Below are 27,589 nucleotides of genomic sequence, written 5' to 3' on the forward strand. Positions count from 1 at the left end.
TTATCGGCAAAAAGCGGTAGTCTAGAGGGGGAATCTGTTGAGAAAGAAAACCTTTTTCGACAGATCTTGTAAACCTCCTTGCAGGAGGCATCGTAATTCAAGCACAAAATTACGGACCTAGGAAATTGAGCTCTTTCATCTGGTTCATTCCTTTCTTTTTCAGACATTAGGCACGTCCTCCAGCACACATACACAGGGGTGACCGAAGCTCCCTAAAAGTACGTGTGGACCACTGGCACCTGAATCATGACACCACACTCATCCTGCCCCTTCTCGCTCCTCTCTGCAAAGGCATAGCCCTCCCTATTTTAAAATGGTCCAATCTGTTCCAGTGTCTCTGCATATACACAAAGGCTACGTCTAGACTGGCATGATTTTCCGGAAATGCTTTTAACGGAAAAGCATCTAGATTGGCACGGATGCTTTTCCACAAAAGCACTTTTTTGCGGAAAAGCGTCCGGGGCCAATCTAGATGCGCTTTTCCGCAAAAAAGCCCCGATTGCCATTTTTGCGATCGGGGCTTTTTTGCAGAAAACAAATCTCAGCTGTCTACACTGGCCCTTTTGCGCAAAAGCTTTGCGCAAAAGGGACTTTTGCCTGAAAGGGAGCAGAATAGTATTTCCGCAAGAAGCACTGATTTCTTACAGTAGGAAGTCAGTGCTTTTGCGGAAACTCAAGCAGCCAGTGTAGACAGCTGGCAAGTTTTTCCAGAAAAGCGGCTAATTTTCTGGAAAAACTGGCCAGTCTAGACACAGCCAAAGGTTCTTTACCATTGGTTCTCTGTCAGTTCTAGGAGAGAGAACACAGACTCCACATACGTCAAGACTGGGGTTTGTAAAGAAGTCTAATAGAGTTGGCTATTGAAATTCCATGGGAGTTGGTTACCTAGATTTACAGTATGGAATCCATCTTGGTCAGGAACAAAATTAGGCATCTGGGCTGATGCATAGGCTATTGTCACATGCTGTTAAGCAATGACATGATAAGCACAGTTGTAGGTGGGTATTTTATTGATTTTTATGTTAAATTCTAGGTGGCAATGTGCAAAAAAGCTGACCTGTCAGGTTCAGATTTAATTTGCCTATTTCTACTTAAACAGTGATATTATTTGAATACCACTGTTTCAGAATCCTGGCTAAAGAGTAAAAGCATCTGACCTGCTCCACTCTGGTTTGAATTAACTTTGAAGACTGTGCGCTATTAAAATCTTGAACACCACATTAATAAACAGACATTTAACAAATTGGAAAAAAGGTTGGTTCCAAAATTTTTAAAAGTTAAATTTACGTTGAAAAAAATTGAATCTGACTAGCATTAAGTAGTAAGAAACATACAAAGATTAACTTTTAGCCAATGTAGAAGAAAGAGAACTTTTAAAGTCAGTAAGCCAACAATTTTTACACAATGTTTATAATTAATTCCAGTTATTGTACTAGTTTTTGGGTTTGGTTTGCAGAAACAAAGCTCTCTTCTTTAACAGGAATAATGCACCAGTTCTGGGATCTATAAACACAAAGTCCAATTTAGATAATACAGGCAGTCCCCGAGTTACGCGGATCCGACTTATGTCGGATCCGTAGTTACGAACGGGGATTTCTCGCCCCGGAGAACTAGAGCAGCGGGACGCCTGGTCCCGCTGCCCGCCTTCTCCGGGGCGAGAAAAGCTGCTCCCCGTCTCCCTGGTCTGCTGGCGGAGCCAGCAGACCAGGGAGACGGGAGCAAAGCGGCGGAGTACCGGGGGCCGGATCCGCAGCCGCTTCCAGATCAGCTGGAAGCGGCGCGGGTCCTGCCGGGTGCTCCGCCGCTCTGTGCAGCGTCTCCCTGGTCTGCAGACCAGGGAGTCGCTGAACAAAGCGGCGGAGCACCCGGGGCCGGACCCGCGCCGCTTCTAGCTGATCTGGAAGTGGCGCGGGTCCAGCCGCTCTGTTCAGCGTCTCCCTGGTCTGCAGACCAGGGAGATGCTGCACAGAGCCCCGGAGGACCCGGGCCGGACCGCGGCGCTGATCTGGAAGCGCCACGGTTCGGCCCGGATCCTCCGCAGCTTTGCTCCACGTCTCCCTGGTCTGCTGGGGGGGACGCAGCTAGTGCCCCCCCAGCAGACCAGGGAGCCATGGAGCAAAGCCGGGGGCCTGTGGTAGAGCAGGTGGGGCATTGCCGGTTGGTCCCGCAGCACCGCTTGTTGGCGCTACTGGACCAACCCGGCAGCACCCCAGCTGCTCTGCCCCAGGCGTCCTGATTCAGCTGCTGATCAGTTTCAGCAGTGGCTGAATCAGGATGCCTGGGGCAGAGCAGCTGGGGTGCTGCTGGGTTGGTCCAGTAGCTCCGAGGAGCAGCCGCGCTACTGGACCAGCCAGCAGCACCCGAGCTGCTCTGCCCCAGGCGTGCCAAAGTCAGCCGCTGCTGAAACTGATCAGCAGCTGACTACAGGAAGCCCAAGGCAGAGTTGCTCTGCCCTGGGCTTCCTGGAATCAGCTGCTGATCAGTTTCAGCAGCAGCTCACTTGGGGACGCCTGGTGTTCTTATCTTGAATCTGTATGTAAGTGGAACTGGTGTCCAGATTCAGCGGCTGTTGAAACTGATCAGTTTCAGCAGCGGCTGATGCCAGTTCCGACTTACATACAGATTCAACTTAAGAACAAACCTACAGTCCCTATCTTGTACGTAACCCGGGGACTGCCTGTAATACCAAACTCTAACTAAGGATATGTCTACACTACCACCCTAGTTCGAACTAGGGTGGTAATGTAGGCAACCGGAGTTGCAAATGAAGCCCGGGATTTGAATTTCCTGGGCTTCATTTGCATATTGCCGGGCGCCACCATTTTTAAATGTCCGCTAGTGCGGACTCCGTGCCGCACGGCCACACGCGGCACGGACTAGGTAGTTCGTACTAGGCTTCCTATTCTACAAGGAGTAACGGTAGTTCGGAATAGGAAGCCTAATCTGAACTACCTAGTCCGTGCCGCATGTAGCCGCGTGGCACGGACTAGGTAGTACAGATTAGGCTTCCTATTCCGAACTACCGTTACTCCTCGTAGAATAGGAAGCCTAGTCCGAACGACCTAGTCCGTGCCGCGTGTGGCCGCGCGGCATGGTGTCCGCACTAGCGGACATTTAAAAACGGCGGCGCCCGGCAATATGCAAATGAAGCCCAGGAAATTCAAATCCCGGGCTTCATTTACAACTCCGGTTGCCTACATTACCACCCTAGTTCGAACTAGGGTGGTAGTGTAGACATACCCATAGTGCTTTTCACACATAGACCTCAGAGCACTTTACAAGGAGGTCAGTAGCATAGTCCCCAGTTTATAGATGGGGAACAAGACCACAGCAAGGCACAGTGACTTTCCAGCAGTGCCAGGAAAAGAACCTACTAATACTGAATCCTCGGGTATATCTACATGTAACATGCTTCAGTTGCCAAGTGACAACATTGCACTGATTGCTAACGCATCAATGTAGAATCACCTATGCTAACAGGCAGAAAGGGTTATTTATCAGGCACATATTTCTTTTTTAATTAAGATTTTATGAAAAGATTTATCACTGGTCCAAGTATATATTTCACATTCTATTCTGCTTCGGATCCAAACTCATCCTCAGGGGCTGTGTGTCTAGTTGGGACCCAGAACCAAAAGAAGGGATTTTTCTGAGAGATGTAGCAGTGCCAGAGGAAGTTCCCAGTGTAAACCACCAGCCCCTCATCTGGTGCTCTAACCACTACACAACATCACTGTGAAGAGATTACAGAAGATTTTCAGGAGTGGCTGCTGGAGTGTGCAATAGGAATTTGAGTGCTGTGAATGTTGGGAATTTTCAGCACTGAGTGAGTTTGCCTCTGTTTGATTTGCCCCAGCTCTAATGAGCTGCACCCTCAGGTATGTCTACACTGCAATGCTATTTATCCCGAAATAGCTATTCTGCGTCTTTTGAGCATGCCCATTATTTTGAAATATAACAGGCTTGCTATTCCAATGTCCCTGTAAACCTCATTCCACAAGGAGTATGGGACGATTTGGAACAGCAGGTTATTTTAAAATAAGTGCTGTGTAGACAGCGCCAAATTTTGAAGTCAGCTATTTCGAAATACCAAAATAAGATACACAATTTGCGTAGCTCAAATTGCGTAACTTATTTTGACCTACAGTGCAGTGTAGACGCACTCTCAGTCTTAGAGAGTATCAAAAGTCAGCTTCCCCATGAGATTAGAGCATCCAACTACTATGGTACTCACCGACATGCAAAAGAGTGCTTGCACAGCTCTTGGCTACTGGTAGCCAGGAGGCCTATTTGGTGACCAGGAGGTAATGGTAAAATGGATATTGATCAAGGATGTTGCCTTCAGAATGTATGTACTCGTCTCAGTGGTCAGATGCCAGCTCAGCATAGCTGCTGGAGAGGGATTGTAGAGAAGGAATTTGTGTCAGACTAGGGGCTATCATAGCATACCTCAACTGTCACGCGACATCAGGCACCAGCCTATTTTCATGGACAAGTTCAGTCAGAGGGCCTATTTCTGTGGGAGTCGATGAGAAAGCAGGCCCACTGCCCAGATATGACACCACTACACATCCTAATCCCTCAACCCTAAGCTTGCACATGCCAGAGCTCAATGGCCAAGATTTTCACAGTTATTGCTTGCGGCTGAGTTACCTGTGAACCTTCATCACCAGAGAGCAGCTGCTGCAATAGGGTGGAATTGGAGAAATAGGGGCAGAACCCCTCCCCCCAAGCCTCCTGCCCTCCTCTTCATGAACACACAGGGTTAGGGTTAGGGTTAGGGTTAGGGTTGTTACATCTGGTGCCTCTGACTAGGACATGAAGGGATCTTCATACCCCCCAACACATAGAAACCTCCAAGGCTAGGTCTACACTCACGGCGTCTTGCGTGAGAAATATGCAAATGAGGCGAAGCATGAAATATCGCCGAGCCTCATTTGCATACCTAATGAGACACCATTTTTGCAGAAGAGGCTCTTGTGCCCGAAGGAGCTGTCTACACTGCCCCTTCTTGCGCAAGAAAAAGCCCTCTTGCACAATGCAGTTATGCCGATTATTTTCAGGAACAATGGCATTGCGCAAGAGGGTTTTTCTTGCGCAAGAAGGGGCAGTGTAGACAGCTCCTTCAGGCGCAAGAGCCTCTTCTGCAAAAATGGTGGCTCATTAGGTATGCAAATGAGGCTCGGTGATATTTCATGCTTCACCTCATTTGCATATTTCTCGCGTAAGACGCTGCGAATGTAGACATAGCCCAAATCAGCTCTTTGGATGATCCATAGACTGGCACCATCGTGGTACCTCAGGGAACAGTCTGCATCCATAGAATTACACAGTTCAGTCGCTTTGGCACAGCTCACCAAGAAAACTGTGGGCACTTTGTCCCTGACTGGTCACACCTGGATACTGGCTGGGGTTCCTAGCTCCGCCACTTCTGTCTTAGTCCTTCAGTCAGGGCATTCCAGGCCCCCTGGTACCAATGCAACGAGCGCAACAGGAATAATGTTCACCTTCCGGGGGAGCCGATTGCACCACCAAAGCGGATGCAGACACCAGGCTCTGGCAGGTGAAAGAGAAAGGAGCCCTTCTTGACAGGGCAGCAAGGTAAAAATCCAGGCTGCGTGAAAGGGAACGGATTGACTGATGCTAGCAGTGTCCCTCATGACTCTAGGTGACAGGGCTCAGTACCAGCCTGCCTGAGGAGATAGTGAACCTGAGAGGAACTGAAGGGCTGTGTCCATAGCTCGTGTTTCAGTTTATTACATCCTGCAGGTGCCTGGAAGCTTTCAGGTTAATCCCGGCCCTATCACTGCATTACCTGCATGCTGGAGAGGTCCTTGCATGGCTTACAGACTCTCCCTGCAGGGGACAGACCCCTCCTGTGCATGATGCTGAGGCAGGGCAAATCTTGCCTGGCTCCTCCTCTATTTCTCTCATCTCAGGCCCGGGTGTTGTGCTTCTATGGCCCCTTCCCCTGAAATGCCAAACAATATTGAACCTCCCTCAGATCCTACTCCAGCCACCAACTCGCTGTCCTGTCTCTTGCCTTGTGCTGTTCCTCTTGCCTACCTCCAGGCCCAAATGACTCCGAACAACTGCTGTTACTCACTCCCCCTCATTTGCACGTACATGAAGGAAACAGTACTTTATATGCCAATGCAGTTTGTGTTCGCAAATACAGTCCTGCACACCCAATATTTGAGATGTGGCATTTGGAATGGCATCTACAATTTTTTGAATCGGTATATTGGAAAATATGGACCTTGATTTCTACTTTCACTAGCAGAAAAATAAAATGTAATGAATGAATAAAATCAACATGTTTTAAATAATGTTTGCATTTAGGCAGTTAGAGGTTTGTTTGTGACAGCACACTATCAGATGAAAGAAAATAATTTGCCACCATTAAATTAACAAACATTTTGGCCCTTTCTCTACAATTTAGCAATGCTTTGTGTGAAATGTTTTAAATAATGTTTGCATTCCTTTCACCAAAGGACAGACTGGAAAAAAAAATAAAGAAAGTGATGGTACTGTATCTAAATGCTTCACAGAACTTCTAAATTCCAACCAGAATACCTAGGGGTACGTCTACACTACAGCGCTAATTTGAACTAACTTAGTTCGAATTAGTTAATTCGAACTAAGCTAATTCGAACTAACGCATCTAGAACTAAAAACTAGTTTGAATTAGCGTTTTGCTAATTCGAACTAGCACGTCCACACTGATTGGATGCAGGGGCGCATTTAAGGGCGGCTGAAACCGGTTTTGGCAGGGCATCAGGTCAGTAGTTGCTTTGTGTGGCTGCTGTCTGAGGCTATCTGAGGCTCGTGCTTAAAGGGACCCCCCCCGGACAGCCGGTTCTCAGCTTTTCCTGCGTGCTTGCCAACCTCGCCGAGGGACAGCAAAGCATTGGTCTCTGCGCCCGTCTGTGTCGGTGCTTCCCTTCGGGGCCGCCGCCGCAGGTGGCAACATGGAGCCAGAGCTCGCCCTGCACCTTCTGGTGCACTTTCTGGACTTGCTGCTGAAAGCCTGCCAGCAATGGCTCGAGGCTGCCTGGCACCACCTGGTGCACGTCAGCCCCCTGCCTCTCCGCCTGGCAGCCCTGGGGGCCGTGGAGGAGCCACGGTGGCGCCCCGGCACCGGCGTGCCCCACCGCATCTGGCATCTGGACACCAGCAGCGACTGGTGGGACCGCATCATCCTGGAGCGCTGGGAAGACCGACAGTGGACCCAGAACTTCAGGATGAGGAGGGACACCTTCCTGGAGCTCTGCGAGTGGCTCGCCCCTGCTCTGCGCAGAAGGGACACTCGCATAAGGCCCGCCATCCCCCTCCAGAAGCGGGTGGCCATCGCCCTCTGGAAGCTCTCCACGCTGGACAGCTACCGATCTGTCGGGAACCAGTTCGGCGCGGGGAGATCCACCCTCGGAGCAGTGCTCATGCAGGTATGGCACTCGTCGGCCACTGCGCCGGGGGGAATGGGGGCTGCAAGGAGGGGATGGGCAGCCTCAGGGACAAAGGGGGGGGGAGGGAGGAGGCGAAAGCGCCCCTTACCGGAGGGGTCGGTCTGTCCCGGGCGTACTACACGCCGCCAGGGGGGTTGCTTCTGGGAGTGGGGCGCGGGGCACTGCCAGGACACGCACGCTCCCAGCCACCCAGGCGCCCCACTGATTGGCACTTTGCTGTGTCTCTTTCCGCAGGTGGTCAAGGCCATCAACCGGGTGCTGCTCCGCAGGGTGGTCCGCCTCGCCGACCCGGACGCCGTCATCCAGGGATTCGGCGCCCTTGGCTTTGCCAACTGCGGGGGGAGGAGGGGCATCGACGGGACGCACATCCCCATCCGTGCCCCGGAACACCAGGCGTCCCGGTACGTCAACCGCAAGGGGTACTTCTCCATCCTCCTGCAGGCCTTGTGTGACCACCGGGGACAGTTCACGGACATTAATGTGGGCTGGTCCGGCAAAGCACATGACGCCCGGGTGTACTGCAACTCCTCTGTGTGCCAGCGGCTGCAGGACGGGACCTTCTTCCCCGACTGCCACATCAGGGTCGGGGACGTGGACATGCCCATGTGCCTGGTGGGGGATGCCGCCTACCCACTGCAGCCGTGGCTGATGAAGCCCCACACGGGGCACCTCAATCCCTCCCGCCAGGCCTTCAATGCCAGGCTGACCAGGGCCCGCATCGTGGTGGAGGGGGCTTTTGGGCGACTGAAAGCCCGCTTCCGATGCTTCCTCACCCGTCTGGACCTGGCCGAGTACAACATCCCTCCCGTGGTGGCAGCATGTTGTGTGCTCCACAATTTATGTGAGAGAAAGGGGGAGGCTTTCCTGCCAGCCTGGATGGCTGAGGCTGACTGCATGGCTGGCCACTACGGTCAGCCCCGCACCGCCGCCATCCGGGAAGCCCAGCGGGGGGCCGTCCGGATCCGGGAAGCCCTGCGGGAGAGCTTCCTGGTGGAGGAGGAGGACTGACCTCTCCCTGCATGCCCCACTGGGGCCTTCTTCCACCCTACCCCCTTCCCCTCCCTACCTACTGTCAAATAAAGACACCTGTTTTTCAAACAAAAACATCTTTTTATTTTACATAACTGGGGTGGGTGGAGGGAGGGAGGTAGGAGGGCGCGAGAGGGGAGGGGGAAACCTGGGACGAGGGAGCTGGAAGGGGAGGGAAGGGAGGAAGGGAAAGGAAAGCTCAGGGGTGGGGGTCCGGCTGCCTCTCCCGTCTCGCAACACTGCGGGTCCGGGGGCGTTGGTGGGGAATGGTTGTGGAGGGTGGGGCAGGAGGGACGGGGGGTGTGGAGGAAGCAGGAGCAGGAGCTGGAGGGGGAGCAGGGGTAGCAGGGGGAGGAGCAGGGGGAGCAGGAGGGGGAGCAGGGGGAGCAGGAGGAATTGGGAAGCGGTCGAGCAGGCTCTGGAGGTGGCCTCGCAGAGCACGGCCCTGCTCCTCCAGTGCCTCCAAGCTCCTCCGGCGCAGCCTCAGGTCCTCCTGGACCCAGTGGTCCTGGATACGGATCTGTTGCTCCAGGAACCGGAGGTGCCGCCTCTAGTACTCCTCCTGGTTCCTGGCTCTCCTGCTTGCCTGGGCGCGGGCGGCTGCTGCAGGCGGGGTGGTGCGCCCTGCAGGCCCAGGTGCTGCGGCTGTGGTGAAACAAGAACAGCGGTCAATTACCCCAGGGCCCCAGGTGTGTGAAACCCAGCTCCCCTCTGCAAGGCCAGGGCCCCTGCAGGATCCCCAGCTGCTGCTCCGTGGTGGGCAAGGCCCAGGCGCACGGTCCCGGGGCTCCCTCTCGCCCCAGCCCCCCGTACACATAAGGGGAGCATGATGGTACTCACAGGTGGACACCTCCCCGGCCTCGGACGACACAGGTGAGCGGCTCTGTGGGGTGCCTCGGGGGTCCCGGGTCCTGGGCAGGCTGGCAGCAGGCTCCTGGCTCTCGGAGCCCTCCTCCTCCTCCTCCGTCTCCTGGAGCGGTCCCTCTGCCCGGGGTCTATCACGTCCCGGGGGGCAGGGACGGCATGAGCCCCCAGGAGGCGGTCCAGAGCCTGGAAGTGGGGGCAGGCCTCCGGGTCGGCCCCTGGCAGGCAGGCCTGGGAGTAGGACTGCTGCAGGTCCTTTATTTTGCAGCGCACCTGCTCCCGGCTGCGCTGGTGGCCCCTGGCGGCCAGGCTGGCAGCCATGCGGCCGTAGACTGCCGCGTTCCTGTGGCTAGTGCGGAGATCATGGACATTGGAGGCTTCCCCCCAAATCTCGATGAGGTCCACGATCTCCGCACTAGACCACGCGGGCGCACGCCTCTTGCGGCCCCGGGCAGGGTCCTGGGAGCCGCCAGGCTGGTCCTGGGAATAGGGGGAGGGCTGGGTGTCATCGGGTGGCTGGCTCATGGGTGTCAGCTGCTGGGTGTGCTGGCACGGGTGCTGGCAGCCTTGCAACTGGCACAAACTGTGTAGCCAGCCCATGGCCCTTTAAGGGCTCCGGGGCCGGGAGGGGGGCAGTAGAGTTTGCCTGGTGTTGGCCAGAGTGGCCACCAGGGCAAGCTGGGAAGGGCTAGCCTCCCACTAGTTCGAATTAAGGGTCTACACAGCCCTTAATTCGAACTAGTAAATTCGAACTAGGCTTAATCCTCGTGGAATGAGGATTACCAAGTTCGAACTAAGCGCTCCGTTAGTTCGATTTAAATTCGAACTAACGGAGTGCTAGTGTAGCGCCTATGAAAGTTAGTTCGAACTAACGAACGTTAGGTCGAACTAACTTTGTAGTGTAGACATACCCTAGATGTTTCTGGTACTGATCAGGTGTTGCATAGTCCAGATACAAAACTCCCATCATTAGGCTTCAGAGTTAACAGTGCAGTGACATAAATGTGGGAAGTTCATGCCACACTTAGATCCTCTGGGCACAATTCTGTACTCATTTACATCCACTGCAGCTCTGTTGACTTCAGGGTAGAAGTCAGTCCTGTTGTACACTAGCATGGGTGACCAGTGAGCCAGGCTCACTGGCTGAAAGCTCAGACAACCCTGCATTGGTTCCAATGTGTAAGGTTAGTATTGTAACAAGGAACTTCGGAAAAATGAAAGGTTAGAATGAGCAGAAACTAATGGGGCCACAAAAAAGCATTGGCACAGCCTGTTGGTACCTGTGCTGACAATTCACCCTCCTCCCCAGATTTTAAACCCGGATGTTCTGATGCTACATAGGTTCTCTTGGTTATAGCAAACCAACAGCACAGGAACAAAAACACACACAGGAGTGGATGTAAACATGATAGGAGGGGAAAGGAGGAAAAACATCTTGTCAAGCAAGACAGGAAAAGGAAAATCATAAAATATAGGTGGAGCACGAAGGAAGAAGAAAGAGAACAGTTAGTTCTACAGCTTTGTCACAGAGACCTCTTACATCAGAGGTGGGGATCTACCAGCCCGGGGGTCAGATCCAGTACACCACATTGCTGTATTTACCTGCGCCTGGGTAACCCTGGTGAACCATTGCCATTCATTGCCCACCCCATCTTAGGTCTTACCAAAAGGGAAATCAGCATTTTAGCTCACACGGCTGGTAGAACCAGCTGTTTTTACACAGGGTTATTTAGCTCACTAACATGAAGACTTGTGTTAGGATGGGTCATAGGACATCATGAACACTCTTTAGTGATTATCCAAAAATCTTAGGAAGAGCTATTAACAGCATAAAATAAACCCACTAGAAATCTCCAGTTCTGCAGCCAGAGAAATGAATCTCCCACAAATACACACTCCTTAAAATGGGATATATGTTATCAATCATTCACCAAAAATCTGTTATCACTATACTGGATATGTTAATTCCCCCATAAATAATCTATCACGGGATGATTTTTTTTAAAACGAAGTGAAGTGCCTTCATTACCAACGGCTGGCCAAGTTCAGAGCTGATGTAAGGCATTAATAATTCCACCGAGGTCACATTGGTAGAAAACTAGCGTGAGAAATTAGGATCCTATGGGAAATTCTGACTCTGGTGAAGTTAATGGTAATGTTGCTGTTGATAGCCATGGGGCTAGGATTTCACCCCAAATGTTCAAAGCTGAATATGCTTCCTTCGTACTTTTTTCTGATATGCAAGAGAGGAAGGAATCAAAGGAAAGTATATAATATTTATATATAAACTGACAACTCTGAAAAATTGAGGTCCTGTCTCCTTAATAGGAGAGTGAGAGGGAGCAGAGAGTAATTTTTGAGGGCAGGAGGAATTCTGTTTTAGACAGACCCCTGTCCGCAATCGGATGAAAAGTGATCAGTCTCTAGCTTAATGAAACTCAGGCCTTGCTGAGAGAAATATAGCACGAGTTGTTCCCGCACGTGTAATGCTGTTTTCTGAAGTATCGACTGTGACCACATATGCTGAGCTGAGAGGTCAGAAGTCAGCTATGCCGATTTACACTAGCGGTGGAATTGGCCACAGATGTGCAGGAGTGGAGAGCAAAACTCAATATATCAGCTCAGTACTTTTTCACTGAAGGACAGCACTCCAAGGCTATGTCTAGACTGGCATGATTTTCCGCAAATGCTTTTAACGGAAAAGTTTTTCCGTTAAAAGCATTTGCGGAAAAGAGCATCTAGATTGGCACGGACGCTTTTCCGCAAAAGCACTTTTTGCAGAAAAGCGTCCGTGGCCAATCTAGACGCGGTTTTGCACAAGAACGCCCCGATCGCCATTTTTGCGATTGGGGCTTTTTGGCGCAAAACAATACCACGTTGTTTACACTGGCCCTCTTGTGCAAAAGCATTTACGCAAGAGGGCTTTTGCCCGAACGGGAGCAGCATAGCATTTCCGCAAGAACACTGACAATCTTACATGAGATCGTCAATGTTCTTGTGGAAATTCAAGCGGCCAGTGTAGACAGCTGGCAAATTTTTCCTCAAAAGCAGCTGCTTTTGTGGAAAAACTTGCCAGTCTAGATGGAGCCCAAGGCTGCAGAGCTTCCCCACCCTCACAGAGTAACAACCACCAGGCTCGCCAATGGGAGGAGGGGCCAAGGGAGTCACTGCCCCAGGGCCCGGCAATTCTAAAGAGCCAGGGCTTTGGCTGCCACCACTGCTAATATCACATTAGTGATGCCCAGAGCTCCGGGTGGCTCTCAGGGATGGAGGAGGGTGGCACATGATGGCCTAGGTCAGGGGCGGGGAAGATGCGGCCAGGGGGGTGGATCAGGCCCGCCTAACACTTTAATTCAGCTCAGACTGCATCTGGCCACCTCCTATGTCTATCCTGCTGCTCATGCCACCCGATTTCTAGGCAGTGGCTCAGGCAGCAGGATCCTATTTAAATGGCTCCCAGTCGGCACTACCCCAGCAGGAACTGGAGCCGTGAGCCCTTTACATAGCCACGCCAATCCCAGGAGGCTGCCGAGCAATGTGGTAATGGCGGGGCCAGGAGCCATGAGCCCTTTGCTGTGTTTTTAATTTAAAGCCTCCAGCCCCAGACAACTCTGAGAGGAGACGAGTCCCTGGCCCTGCCCCTTCCACCTCAGACTCCGACTGGGGCATGGTGAGCTGACCCATGATCATGTACCAACATCCATTAGGTGGCCCCCTAAAAAATTATTGCCTACCACTGGTCTAGGTGGTGCTGAGGGTAGCTGCCCCCAGCCCTGCCTCTTCTGCGAGCATGGAACCTCCACCCTCCACCTAGACCAGGGGCCCCACATAGCTGTTGGCTCCTCTGTTAACAAGGAGTCCAGTGGCACCTTAAAGATAGGACTCCTTGTTGTTTTTGCTGAAACAGACTAACCTGGCTGCCTCTCTGAAACCTGTCACAAAGCAGGGTTAAGCTTATACTCGTCCGACATGCAATTCTTAAAGTTATAGCACCATTGGATTTTATTAACTTGCACAACAACAGCAGCAGCAACAACAAAAACTCTAACAAAACCCAGGACCTCATAACTGATCAGCTTTGTTTTATCCTCAAAGCTGTTTTAACAAGCAGGGAGTAATATACTGCCATTGGTATGCCACAATTTAATTGTTCTGTTCCTAAATCTAATATTGCAGCTGTGGGTTAAGTTTACAGCAGAGCTTTCAAGAATTTGAAAGTGTGGTACATCTGTGCAACAGAAAGCTAAACATCTCTTGATCTGATGTGTTTACAATGACATTTGATATTGTGGAATGGTTGGGATTTTGTTAAAGCGACAGAACAATTTTTAACTGGTATCATACAAAAATTATGGTCTCCAGAAATCTTCTTGTAAACTACTCAGCCTGAACAAGTTCATTGATGTCAGCTAAGAAAAGCTGAAGATGATAATGTTTTTTTCCCTCTGTAGATTAGTTTGATACAATGAAAACGGAACTCTGACCATATCTTCTTTTTCCAACTATGAGCCATATTCTGTACTATTTCAGTCAACCACTGGAAAAATGAACACTATTTAAATAAAAAGACCGGAATAAACCATAATAACATAAGGAGAGAACACAATATTTCAATGAGTGATACTTAAATCAACTGGGGGAATTTAGTACATTCAGAAACCATAGAGAGTCTTCAAGTTAACAGGTGGCAGAGTTGTGAATGGTACTCTGGACTTTATATTCTGCGTAACAAGCAGCGTCACTGTTATTTACTTGTAAGTGCATTTATTAAGCTCATGAGTAGTTCAAAAAAAACTTGGAAATGGGCTCATAAATGTCAACTGCAGTTTGTGAACTGCAAGTATCTGAGTGTTTTGATCAGTGCTTTATAGGAAATATAAAGGGTTATTAAAATTGTTTACTACTGCTACATGAAAAGGGAACAAGCCAGCCAAGTAACTTCAGTGGCAATAAGATGCATATAAGGCTGTAGATTGAGTATTAGAGCAGAAAAGAGTTTCCACCATTAACAAAAAGATTCAATTCGCATGCAACATTGGTGTCCGCACACTACGAAGCCTTTCGTGTATTCTTTCTTCACAAACTATACAATCTTAGAGTGAGTTGGCTTTGTTTGCAACATCAAGTGGCCAAGAACACAGGTTTCTGTCAGAAATATTTAATATGAGTAGATTTCTGTTATGAACGCTTGCTCATATGCTAGTCTGTCCTCCTAACAGCTGCTGTCCTTTGAGAACGCAAAATGTGGAGATTAGGTAAGAAGATCCTTATCTGCCATTTCCTCGGGGGCAGTCCACATTGATGCATTAGGTACTATCCAGCCTGATGGTTGAAATTCATGCAAGCTAACATACTACACTGGAATCCATTCAGGTTTCAAATTTATTGTTTCAACCAGACCTAAGAACTACCCAAAGCCTCTTCATAAAGAGGCACCAAGGGTGCACAGTAGAAACTTGACCAATGGGACAGTCTGCTTGCATAAAAAATACATTAAAAAAGCATGTAACTCCATAGGGGTAGTTCTGTAGCAACAGTCTCTTGCACATGGAAATTTGATACAGTAAAATGCAACAACAGTGCCTCCCCTCGGTTCAATTAATTGAGAAATGCATTCACATTTCTTAGGCGTTTTCCCTCTTTTTTTTTGGTAACATCTTAATGTTCTCTTCACGGGTGGGAAACTTAATCTTCAAGTTCAAAGCTTGTTTCATCGTATAGTTCAGGACGAGATGACCTGGAATGCCGTGAATATTTCAGTTGTAGAAAATCTCCCAATTCATCAAGGGCATTCAGGACCTGCAAGATCATTACATGGTATCAGTTATCTTAAAAGGATTTAAAGCTGTTCGCACTTCTGCTTTACATCTGAACAGCAAGTGACACAAAAACATATGTGGTTTTCACAGTTTAAAATCAAGGAAAAAGGAATAAAGCCGAAGGAGTGAATTTTGTTTTCAGCTACACTGGTGAATGTCAGCGAAATCAAGTGACTGACACTGTATTTACACTAACATCACTGAGAACAGAATCTGTTTCTATGGTAGGCTATGTTGTATTAGCCAATTGCAATATTTATTAGCTAGCTGATGGTAAAGTGTGTGTATTTCTCAGACAGGTAGGGGGCATGTACATAACAAAGCAACATTGCTGTACGTGCATACATATTCCAAAGGCCAGTTTCACTGCTGTGTAACTCCAGTGGTGGACCTGGCCCAGATGTGTATTATTATGAATATCTTGAATAGGATTATGCGGTTTGATAGCACACTTTCCACTTTGCCTTGGACTGCGATCACAGCTGGCCTGATCCTATAATGTAAGTAGCTGCTGCGCATCCACCTCTCCTGCTGGATTCAGTAGCAAGCAAGGACAACCAGAATTCCTGGAGAAGACTGAAACCCTCCAATATCAAATCCATGCTGAAGAGCAGCCAGGAGATTGAGATCAACTAAAAGTATAGCGTCTGTGTGTCCAGTGCTGTTTCTGGTTATGCCGTGATATATGCTCAAGAACGGAAACGAGATTTTTCTCCCTGATTTCAGAATGTGTTAAAATGAGCTATATAAAGGAGGACCTGCAAGGTGGTTCAAAAAATGACCATCCTTGGAAAATTTCCCGTTTTATGGGTCTTTCTCCTTCTATATTTCTGCCAGCAGTTTAAGCCCAGGCTTGCAGAGGTGAGAAATGGCACAAGGGCTGTGCGTATTTGTATCTTACACTGGATTGATAGCGCATTCATGCAGTGGTTATGCTTGAAAACGTTTCATTTGCCTTCAGAGGTGAGAGTGAGGTGGTGTGCCAGCAAGAGCTGGCAGGGGCGCCCTGCTGAGAGCTGGCTGGAATGCTCTACTGCCTCCTAGCTGGGCTCCCGGAACTCCTGCTGCAGTGGCGGCTGTGCACACGTAGCCAGGTGAGGCAGGCAGGAGTGTCAGGGGACGGCTAGGGGTGCCCTGGAAGAGGTGTGCACACTCCCAGCCGGTCTCCTGAGTGTCCGCACTTGTGCTGCTCTCCCCCTCTGGCTGGATGCCAGGCAGCGCACGTGCACCCCTGGAGGAAGCTGGGGGAGGGAGTGGCAGGCCAGGGGGTCTCACACCGCCCAGCAGCAGGGCCCCCACACAGTCTGCCCACAGCTCCGTTGTGGCAGCACAACGAGCAGAAGCAGCAAGGCTGGGAGCCATCCACTAGCCAGGTAAGATAGCTCAGCAGTGATTAGGACTGCCCTAGCCCCAGTTCCCCCCCTCCCCGTTACACACAAACCCAAGCCTCTGTCCTGAGCCTCTCCCCCATACTTCTAGCTCCCTGGCCTGACTCCTGCACCCCTCACACATACACCCAGCCCCCTGCTCTGAGCCTTCCCCAAGGGAGGTTGCGATAGGGCATTACCTATAAGAAATGTAAGTTACTTCCCCCCCCCCCCCCCCGGCTTGCTGCCTGAGGTAACTAAACACTACCCAGAGTGTTTCCCATCCCCCACATAAGATACAGGGAAATTTAGATAGTGTTGCAAATACTATGGCAATGCTACCTATCTGCAAAGGCAAAACTGGAAATTGTAAAGGTGACTGCCGGAGGGCAGCATTCAAAGCCCCAGTTTGCATACTGCTGTGAAGTTCGGTACTTGAAAACTGTACCTTTAATGTGTTTAATGCTGCTGTCAGAAGGAAAGAAAACCTAAGCAAAATAAAAAGATTAAGCTCCTAATTGCCAAGCTGATTTCACTGTGCATTACTGCAGTTGTATAATCAAAAGCTTATGCAGCTCTGGGAAAACATAGTGAAATAACAGCCTACCTAACTAGACCTCAGTAACTAAGCATACACACACACCACATTTAATTTTAAGTTCATGTTGAGTATTCCATTGTTCCATAGTGTAGCCTTAAGATTAGCTGGAATTTCCTACCGCAAACTAGATTTTTCAGTTTTGTTTCTAAAATGGTCTAAATTGGCCTGGAAGCCAGTCTTGAGTTTATGGAAAGAGCCCTGATCCTGCTTATTGCTCCCATCCACACTTTCCTAACTCAAAAATGGGTGAACACATTTCATCCAAACTTGTTCCTGCCTTTGGAGGACCATGGGGGGTGTGAAATCACTTTGGATGGAGAAGAAGATGGAAAATGTCAGTCTTAAACATACTATTGTTAGAAAGTTATGAATAGATGGGAACGGAAGTTTATAATGGAAGTCTTCATCAATATTCGCTCTAATCTTTTCCATCCATGTGTGGAATAATTGTATATGTACTGAGGCATGTATGAATGTGCACCGCCTGTAGAACCAAAAACCCAACTGTGGGCACTCAGTTAATCAGCTGGGTGGCATTAGTAGCTGCACAAGCTCACAGCTTACAAGGAACACTGGTCAACATAAGTTACTGTACTACACTTCTGGAAGCAGGTAAAGATACAGGGATGAAACTGGTCATATTGCACCTTTTAGTCCTTTCGTTAGATAAAAACAATTCCAGACACTGGCTTGAAAGTTCCATGTGTATCATGACAAACTGAAGATAGTGCCATATTTTGCGGTGGCAAAGTAACTAGCGTACATGTGAAATGAAAATAAGGGTATAGAAACCCTCATATGCAATTATTTCCACATCATTTAGGGTTTCCTGCTCTAGCAGTTTTGCCCTAGCAGTTAACATTAGTTTTGGTGTAGGTCTTTATTAGTTATGACAGATTTAGTCACAATTGGAAACAGAGAAAGAGTGTAGTTAAGTGTTATGTAATTTAATGTTTTAAATAAAATATGTAATCAGAAATGCTTTCAAGATCAAGTGACAAATATCAAGAAAAACAAAGGCAAAAAGAATTACTGAGATTCAAAGTAACAAACTTGTAACTTCTCCCAGCCACTCTAGCATATGATGTTAATTTCACCAGGACATCTGCTGTGCTTACCGTGTCTAACATCTCCCGTGTATGTGAAGCCGACACACAAAACCGAGCCCTCGATTCTGTGATAGGAGTAGCTGGAAATCCAACTACAACCACCCCAATATTTTTGTCTAACATGTGCCTGGAAAATGCCCTGAGAGGAGGGAAAGAAGAAAGCAAAAGAGAGTTATCACCAATAAACTGACCACAAAGAGAAAACACTCAAGTGTGAAAAACAATGATTAAAAAATCCTGGCCCTATTGAAGCCAAAAGGGAGTTTTATCATCAGCTCTGCATCGCCTTGCAGCTTGTGTAATCATTTTAATCTCTGCAAAGTGACTGTAAAATATTCTCATTAGGAGCAATTTACTACCATTAAGCACAGGTGAAAATGTCTGCGTAAACTGCAAGACAGCAAGAAGCAGACCCTATATCAGGCAAAGACTTAGATTAATAAATGGTGATGAATAAAAATTAATGCAATTTATATACAATTTCATTGACTGAGATGCTGAACATAAGGTAGGATGGTCTTGTGGGTGCAGAGACAGGGATTGGGACTTGGGAGGTTTGGATTTAATTCCTGGCTCTGTCCTTGAATGGGCAGGTCATTGAACCTCTGTGTCTCATTTCCCCACCTGTAAATTAGGGAGAACAGCTATCTGCTCAGTGACCTGAGGACAAAATTGCTCATATTTGTGAGGTAAGCAATGCAGAGGGATGCGGATAGATTCATACTTCTATGGACTAAGGGCCTCAACGGCAGCCCATTCTCCCAATCTGTGCAAATTGGTCGAGGAGACGATCATCACAAATACACCGATCCAAAGAAGAAGCAGATGTGAGCTGAGGGGACAGTTATGGAGGGACTCTGACAAACAACTGCATGAGGGAGTTCTAGAGATGGGGTTCCCAGACTGAGAAATCTGTGTTCCTTGGCCTGTCCACATTGAATCTCAGGATGGTAAGTGGAAATATCATGGTTGATTGGAAATGACTTATGAGGGGAAACAAGATGATTCTGCAACTAAGAATCTCTCCCTTTTTCCCTACCACCAAGTCCAGCTATTTTAGCTATGTTTTGGGCTGAGTATTTTCGTCAGCTCCTGATTATAAGACCTGCTTTCTGCCTGTCAGACCATCCTAGCCAGAGGGTTTGAGACATAGTTAAACTTCAGACTCAAAGGATCCTGGTGTAACTGGGGGACAGGGGAGGCAGGCTGCTTGCCTGTCCTGGTATCACAGACAGCACTGTGCCCTAGAAACGGCTGGCAGCAGGCCTGGATCCTAAGCAGGGAGTATGGAGGAAAGCACACAGGATTCCATGCACTGCTGCTGCCCTGACCATTAGCTCTGCACTCCCACTGGCTGGGAACCTGATGCCGGCTGCTTCTGGGGTGCAGCAGGGGCTACAGTGCCAGGAGAGGCAAGAAGCTGCCATAGCACCCCTGCTCAGGAGCCGCTCAAAGTAAGCCCCTCCTGTCAACCCCCAAAGCTAGAGCCCCCTCCTATACCCGAAAGCTCTCATCTTCGGCCCCATTCTGGAGCCCACACCCTAGTCAAATTATATAAGGTCACGGGCATCACCAATTTTCTTCAACTGGGTCATGAGAAAAAGAAATTGAAAATCATTGGTCTAGACATGTCGTATCTTAGCTGGAGAACAACAAAATACTTTTAAAATAATTAGACAATGCCAGGTTTTAAAATGATCACAGCTTTTGCAAGCAGAAAGAGAAGGAAGCATTTTGACATATATTTTAATTCTGTGCTCTCACTTGGTGTATGGAAAAGCTGGCTCAAAATTAAAGTCAAGATTCAATGTAAAGCTACCCATGGCAAGTTCACTGAAAGGAAGAAATTTCTCCCTTGCAACATTTACAAGTGGCCAGATTTCATAGTTTAAAACATACCCCCCCCCCCATATAATAGAATGTGCTTTGTTAGCCTAGGAGGCACATTTCAGTACTTACCCTATTTTACCAGGCATATAAAGGAGCAAGGGAACAACAGGGGAATCATCATTTCCATAAATAATGAAACCCATTTCGTGCAGTCTCCGCCTGAAGTATCTTGTATTTTCTCCTAGCTGGCGCACTCTCTGAAGCCCTGAAATGAGACAGTCGTGAAATCAGCCAGCACACAGATCCCAATGGAGCTCCTCTCCAGAAAAAAAAGAAACCAAAACAGGGACAGATCAGTTTCAGAAACGCTAAGCTAGCCATGAGATCTTTATGTAGCTATTTGATCTATAAGAAAAATATTTAGTGACTGACACTGTACAAGCCACATGAATGCAGAGCCACATATGGAACCTATGTAACTATAGTGTAACTCCACTGACTTCTGCTGAATTATGCCTGACCTATAATAGCATGAAGGGAGATTCAAGTCTATTGTATTTAGACATGCAGGCCTACAGACGGGAATATTCTCTGTGTCCTGCTGGACACAGATTAGGGAACAGTTGTCTATAGAGCATATAGTTAAAAAGGACATGCTGGAGGAAATATATTTATTGGTAGCAGTGGTGGTTTGGTTCAACAGAGCTGTAACACTGACAGGTGGAATTGAACCTGGGATCTCTGGAGCTTAGTGCATGAACCTCTGCCAAATGAGCTAAAAGCCAGCTGGCTATAAGGCTATAAGTAGACTCATTCTCTCTGTAAGTGGTCTTGGGGCCACTATATGGTACAGTTACATCTTTCCAGTTCTGTTATTGTTCTTCCCTGATTAATAAACTCCTACTAGATATCGGTGCTGGCAAGATGTGCATATTGCATTCAAAAGAGACGCAGAGATTTTTCTATCATCATAACCTATTTTCACAGGCTCTCGTTCAAGAAAATCTGTTTCCACATGTCCGAGTGGCACCGCAGACACGGAATTCTGGTTCTCATGGGTTGGTACACATACACATGGGTTGGCCAAGAACAGAAGCGTAACTAGTAGCCATGGAAAAATGAAAGAGTTTATCTTACTGCATTTGAGCACTATCCCTCCTGGAAGATGTGTCCAAAGGTAGATGCTGCCCACTGCCTACTTCTATATCACCTTCCCTTACTAGTCCAGAGCTAGTGAACAGTTTCTGGCTAGAGCAAGCAAAGACCAATGAAAGAGAGGCTTGAAAGTCAGCTTTGTATTTTTTTCAACTTTAAAAGAATGGGGAACAGTACTTTTTAAAAATAATACTGAAGTAACCATCCCCCCCACATGAATCTTGATGTTTTCATCCTCCCAGCTCACAATTAAGTGTAGATATTTGTATGACTAGACAAATAAAAATGGTTTCCAACAGAAAAGATAGAGATTGGTAAAGGGAAAGTGTTTTTTAAAAAGGGCTTCCACATCTTTACTTTGGAATACAGCAAATAAGTCCCACATGGATGCAGTCCCACATGCTTTGTAAGCAAAAAGACTAAAGGAATGCCTGATAGGAAACTGCCGACAAAAGAGCTTAACATGAAACCATTCCAAAAATGTCCCTGTCAGTGGCTAATAGGAATGCAGGAACTGCCAGCCTGGATCAGTTCTTTAAGGTCCATCTAGTTCAGTGTCCTGTCTCCGACAGTGGCCAGCACTATATGCGTTAGAGCCATGTTTCCCATCCAGTGTGCTCCAAGGCCCAAAGAGGAGTTCTGCAGATTTTTTTTTGAACTACAAGTGAGAACAAGGGGTGGGAAAGAGCCACTTTCTGATTAGCCATCTGACTTGTTGCCCCGCCTCCTCCAAGAGTGGAACAACCAATCAGAGCTCAATCTCTCTCCCTTCCCCCCCCGTATGAGCTACAAATCAGCTACTCTGTGCCCCTCTTCTTCCCTCCTGCAGCAACTGCTGACTAGGGAAGTGCCCCTGGAGCTGGAGGAGTGTCTTGGCACGGGAAGAGAAAAGGTTGGGAGCCACTGCTTTAGACAAAGTTGTATGAACTGTGCAGTAGGCAGATGTGGGTTAATCTGTCTCCCATGTAAGATAGGAGTCTAGTTTCTAATAGTTAGAGATTGGCTTTTGCACCAGTTTTACTATCCCTTCCACAATTTGCTGCTAGTAATTCTGATCACTCTGGATATTTTGAGACCCACATAAATGTCTAATCCCTTTTTGGATCAACTTCTTGGCCTCTGCAATGTTTGCTTCTGTGAAATGATCCAGGCAGGCTCCAAAGAGAAAGAGCCAGTTCCCTGGCACACTTCCTCCTTTCTCTCCACCCTATGAGAGCACCACAGTGAGTGGATCACTAGCCTGGAAGGGGTAGGCAGGCTTGGAAGCCAGCTGTGCTCAACAGCAATCTCCCCCATTCACAAAGCCACAGGGGAAAGCAACACAAGCTATAGCCGACAGAGACTGTCTTCTGTGCCGCCACTGGGAGAGAAGAGAATTACAGGGCGAGAGGCTGCTTGCCCAAGACAGTTACATAGGCTTACGAGATACGGTCAGAATTCAAGGATGATTTTTGATCACTGTAGATAATATGAAATGATTAAAGGCCCTAAACAATATTTAAGCTATGTTAACTTTCCTCAGTGACATCCAGGGATGTTTGTATTAAAAGAAATTGCATTCATATAAAGCACTTTTACTTGTATCAGTGCGTTGCACAGAAAGCAGCAATACAGATCAAACAAGAGTTTTGTAAGTAATCCATATATTTGAAACATTACTGTGTTGCTTTTATTTAATCTCATGTAGTATAGTCTATTGAAAATGATTTTCTCCTCCTACTGTTTTGATGGCAGCTTGATGCTGAGTGGATTTATAAATAAACCTTGTGAGTAGGTCAAACACAATGGCTACGTCTAGACTGGCATGATTTTCTGCAAATGCTTTTGCGGAAAAGTGTCCGTGCCAATCTAGACGCGGTTTTGCGCAAGAAAGCCCAGATCTCCATTTTCGCCATCGGGGCTTTTTTGCGCAAAACAGTACCATGTTGTCTACACTGGCCCTCTTGCGCAAAAGTATTTGTGCAAGAGGGCTTTTGCCCAAACGGGAGCAGCATAGCATTTCCGCAAGAACACTGACAATCTTACATTAGATCGTCAGTGTTCTTCCAGAAATTCAAGTGGCCAGTGTAGACAGCTGGCAAGTTTTTCCGCAAAAGCAGCTGCTTTTCCGGAAAAACTTGCCAGTCTAGACGCAGCCAACATGTAATGCAAGTGTAAGTTACACTAAAGATGTAAGCAATTCCATCCAATTCTAGAATGGCAATACAAGTCACAGAATTATGCATATTGTCCATATCAATTTGGAAAGTAGAATCAGTTCACACCCTGAAGCAAGGGAATTGATAGACCTTGACATTTTTTTAAGCTTAGGCAATGTAACAGATGCTCTTCCAATTTATATAATTGTGTGATCCTCTGCATGCTTCTAAACTACCTTTTTTGTCCCAATCATATCCTGTGGCACTGATTATTCTGAGATAATTATATGCTGAATCAGAAAGTATGTTCTAGTATCTGTTCTAAATCGGTTGCCTTTCAACTAGGAATGTCCATTTGATTTTGTGGAAAGGGGTAAATAGTGTTTAACTTGCCTTTACTATACTATGCTATGCTGTCCATAATTTTACAAATCTCCACCTCATGCTCTCATTTTTATTCTTTCCAAACTAAATAATCCCCCCCCTTTTTTTTACACTCACCTTTATGCATCTCTGAGAAATATCCAATCTTTCTGGCTGCTACTTACAAGACCATGGAGCTGACTGGGAGGAGTAGTCTGTACCATTAAATAAATGGTATAGCTGTGTGCTCAGGTACAGTCCTTCCAGAGCTCCCCATGGAACAGTGCATTACCATATCACCCTCAACAGAGACCAGTGGCTTAATGACACATCCCAGCCCCTAATCCTTTCCCACTGTAAATTGTTCATGTTTTAATTCCTACATCTTAACCAGTTTGTAGTGCACAATGTCATTTTTCTTCTTTCCAAACTAAATACAGTAAAACCTGTGTTATCCGGTACGCTCGGAGATTAGGGCGTTCTGGTTATCTAAAAATTCCGGTTATCTGAGGGTCCCATCAACCTAGGAAAAACCAATGGACAATAATAGTAAAACTCAAGTTTTTAATACTGGTACTTTTGTAGTGTGAGGCAGTTGGTCTCATTCCTATTTTGAGTTAAAGATGATTAGTACTTCTTAAATAAAAAATTGTTAAGCCGATCATGGTAAACCAAGCCAGGCCTGTGTGCCTGAAGTTGTGACAGTATTGTGGCTGGGAGCAATGACAGTTAACTAAGTTGCTGGTTAACAGAGTTCCGGATAACAAAGGTTTCACTGTAATCCCAGTCTTTTTACACTCTTCTTTAAGCATCTCCTGGTAATACCTCTGATCTGAACCTCATCTCGGAACCAATGTTTCCTCAATTGTACTGCATAAAAGACTTTCAATAACAACTTCTGGAATGTGTAAACAAGTTATGTCCACGAGTTCCTTTGCTGTTTGCAATGTGGTTGTAGCCATGTCGGTCCCAGGATGTGAGAGCAAAGACAAGGTGGGGGTGGATGAGGTTTTGTTTTTTTTTAAAGGTAGAGATTACCTCATCCACTTTGTCTCTCTGTGAATGCCTTTCTTGATATTTTGTGGGTGTTTTTAGAGAATATATTTACCAAAACAATGCTGATTTCTCCCCATCAATTTATGCTCTGCTAAATTCTATATTTACCATTTTCTCATCAAGAAATCCCAGAATGCCTGGGTTCATCCTTTCTATTTAAATTAAAAATAGGTACCATAATTGGCCATCCTCTATCCCTTTGCTTTTATAGTAGGCTAGCTGTTCTACCTTTCAGTTATTTTAGGACTTTGATGAGTCCTGGAGATTTATTGCCATCTAATCAGCTTTTTCATTTTGTATACCTTTATCTCCAACAGTGTGAGGATAATCACAAATACACATTTCCCACCTTCCCCCATTCCTGTCATCCTAGTGGGGTTGCAAAAAAATGCAAAAAAATCCCACTGGCTAACTTCTTGTTTCCTCCTTTATATCTAGCTACCCCTAGCTTCTCAATTCTGAGGTATTTCATAGTTGTGTTTGGGTCAACAGCTTTAACCATTTGTTACTTCTAATTTCTTCAGAGTCACAATTTTGTATTTCCTTTAGTAGCATCACTTGATTTGAATTTGCATTATGAAGAGGATTCTTTTTTTGCCTGAATGAACTTTTAAAAACCTGTAGCTGAACTAGGGCATCCCATTCACAGGAAGGTACAATTTATTGTAAACACAGGGCCTAAACAAAGTTTAGGCACCACTGCAGTTCATGTACTCCTATAACCAATCTGAGTGACTTCACTGGGACTAATTGCATAGGCAAATGCTCACCAACGTAAGTAGAATTTCCATAGTTGGGCTCTTTTCATTCAACTGTTGCTCCACGCTTCCCTTCTTTTTGTTCTAAGGAATGCAGACTTTGTGATTCTAATCAGATAATTCCTTAGCAATCTCCATTCGGATTCTATGGATTTTCATTTCCTAATTTTCCCCCTTCAGGCTGTATCTAAACTTCCTCTTTAAAAAGAAAATAAGAATCCTCTTTTTCTTTCAAAAGTACCATCACAAAACTATCTCCTGGCATAGTCCCCTGCTGAGAAAGAATAAACTCCATCTCTCTCTCACACTTATTCTTTATGTGGCCCTGTTACCATTTTATTATTCCATGTTGATAAAATTTAGTGACATAGAACCTAGACGAGTATAATCAGATTGAGACAAAAGAGCTTTAAACAGTTTGAATAAAAATCTCTTCCCCCATCGGTCAGCTTGTAGTCTCTACTAATGTGATATCCTCTCTTTCTCCAAAGAGTCCTCCAGCAAAAGCCAGGAAGTAGAAAAAAAAATCAATATTTCTAATGCTAAAAAAGAAACAGTGAAAAATCACGTACATATGTTTGAAAAACTTTTCAGTCCGTCTTTCTGCATTGCAAGGAAGCAGATTTCTAGCAGATTTTGTTGTTTCCCATCTCTTTAACAGCTTGATCGCAAAGCCATGTTTCCAATAAGAAGCCCATATCACACTCTTCATTCTTTCATTTCTTTCTATGTAGCATAGATTATAAAGTAAACCCAGCTCTTCCCCATCTCAAATTTTTATTCAGATAGTCTAGGAATTCCTTGTGGTTAGTATTATTGCTCCATTGCTGCAAGTGAACCTGTTTTGAATTTCCCCCCAGTAAATACCAGAACCCAGAGATTATTCTTACATCACTAATACTTCAGAAATTCTTACATCTCCCAATACAAAGTATTTCAACTTCTCTCTTTTGTTTGTGAAGTGTACAGTATTGGTACTTGCTCTGTACAAATATTTACAGCTTTTACTCTGCATACCTATTTTTATTTACTTCTTTCTGCTGACATCATCCAGTTACTGGATTGTAGCTCCATGGTCCCCCATTCTCCTCCCTGGTCCAGCTGTGATGATTGTGCCAGCTTCCTAATACTAGGTAGGCATTGATTAGATCAGCGGTTTTCAAACTTGTTTACTCTAAAGTTCTGCAGCCATGGAGCCTTGCAGCTCCCATTGGCTGTGGTTTGCCATTTCCAGCCAATGGGAACTGCGAGAAGCGGCGCAGACAGGGAGCTGCTTTCTGCAGCTCCCCTTGGCTGGAAACGGCAAACTACAACCACTGGGAGCGTGTGGCTCCGTGGCTGTAGAGCATTAGAGTAAACAAGTGGGCACACCAGGGGTTTTCCTTGGTGAGTCCGCAACCCAAGTTTGAAAATCCCTGGATTAAATTGCATTCTCAAACTACACTGCTCCCCAGCACCTGTTATCTTCCACTCTAGCCCCATTTGGTTAATGTGGGGATCACCACATCTATATAACCTCTCTTCCTCTAATCACTTCCTAGTGCTTAATAAATTTTAGGTTCAACTAGGGCAGTGGTGAGCAAGAAAATGGTGGCAATTTGCCAGAGTTAGGCCCTGGCAGGCTGCCACCTCTATATTTACCCGAGCCTTCACTGATACCAGTTATTGCAGCTCCCATTGGCTGTGGATTATTGTTCTCGGTCTATGGGAGCTGCGGGAAGCGGCGCGGATCGGGATATCACTTCCTGCAGCTCTAATTGGCCAGGAATGGCAATCCACAGCCAAGAGGAGCTGAAATCGCCCATACCTGCAGATGCACAGGTAAATATAGTGGTAGTGACCCACCAGAGATTAACCCTGGTGGACTGGATCCGGTACAAGTGCTGGTATTGGCCCACAACTGAACAAGGGTCTTATCTATGCTTATTTGGAGATCAGAATTCTGGAGATCGATCTTTTGGGATTCAATTTAGTGGGTCTAGTGAGGACCCAATAAATCGACCTCTGATGGCCCCTCCCCTCCTGCATCGAGCC

At 47.0% G+C, this 27,589-nt stretch overlaps 1 protein-coding gene across 1 annotated transcript in view; it reads right to left on the bottom strand.

The window, feature by feature from the left end:
• Positions 1-13,346: 13,346 nt before the first annotated feature.
• The window catches only part of SPTLC3 (serine palmitoyltransferase long chain base subunit 3), a 118,202-nt gene continuing 103,959 nt past the window's right edge, over positions 13,347-27,589 (bottom strand). The window contains exons 10-12 of the mRNA XM_075925654.2: positions 20,215-20,350; positions 18,265-18,394; positions 13,347-15,158 (exon numbers count right to left, since the gene is read on the bottom strand). Coding sequence (XP_075781769.1) covers positions 15,045-15,158; positions 18,265-18,394; positions 20,215-20,350 — 380 coding nt within the window. The 3' untranslated portion in view covers positions 13,347-15,044. The remainder of the gene's footprint in view (positions 15,159-18,264; positions 18,395-20,214; positions 20,351-27,589) is intronic.

This window comes from Pelodiscus sinensis, chromosome 3 (assembly GCF_052426305.1).
Source record: "Pelodiscus sinensis isolate ZL-2025 chromosome 3, ASM5242630v1, whole genome shotgun sequence".
NCBI classification, from domain to species: domain Eukaryota; kingdom Metazoa; phylum Chordata; order Testudines; family Trionychidae; genus Pelodiscus; species Pelodiscus sinensis.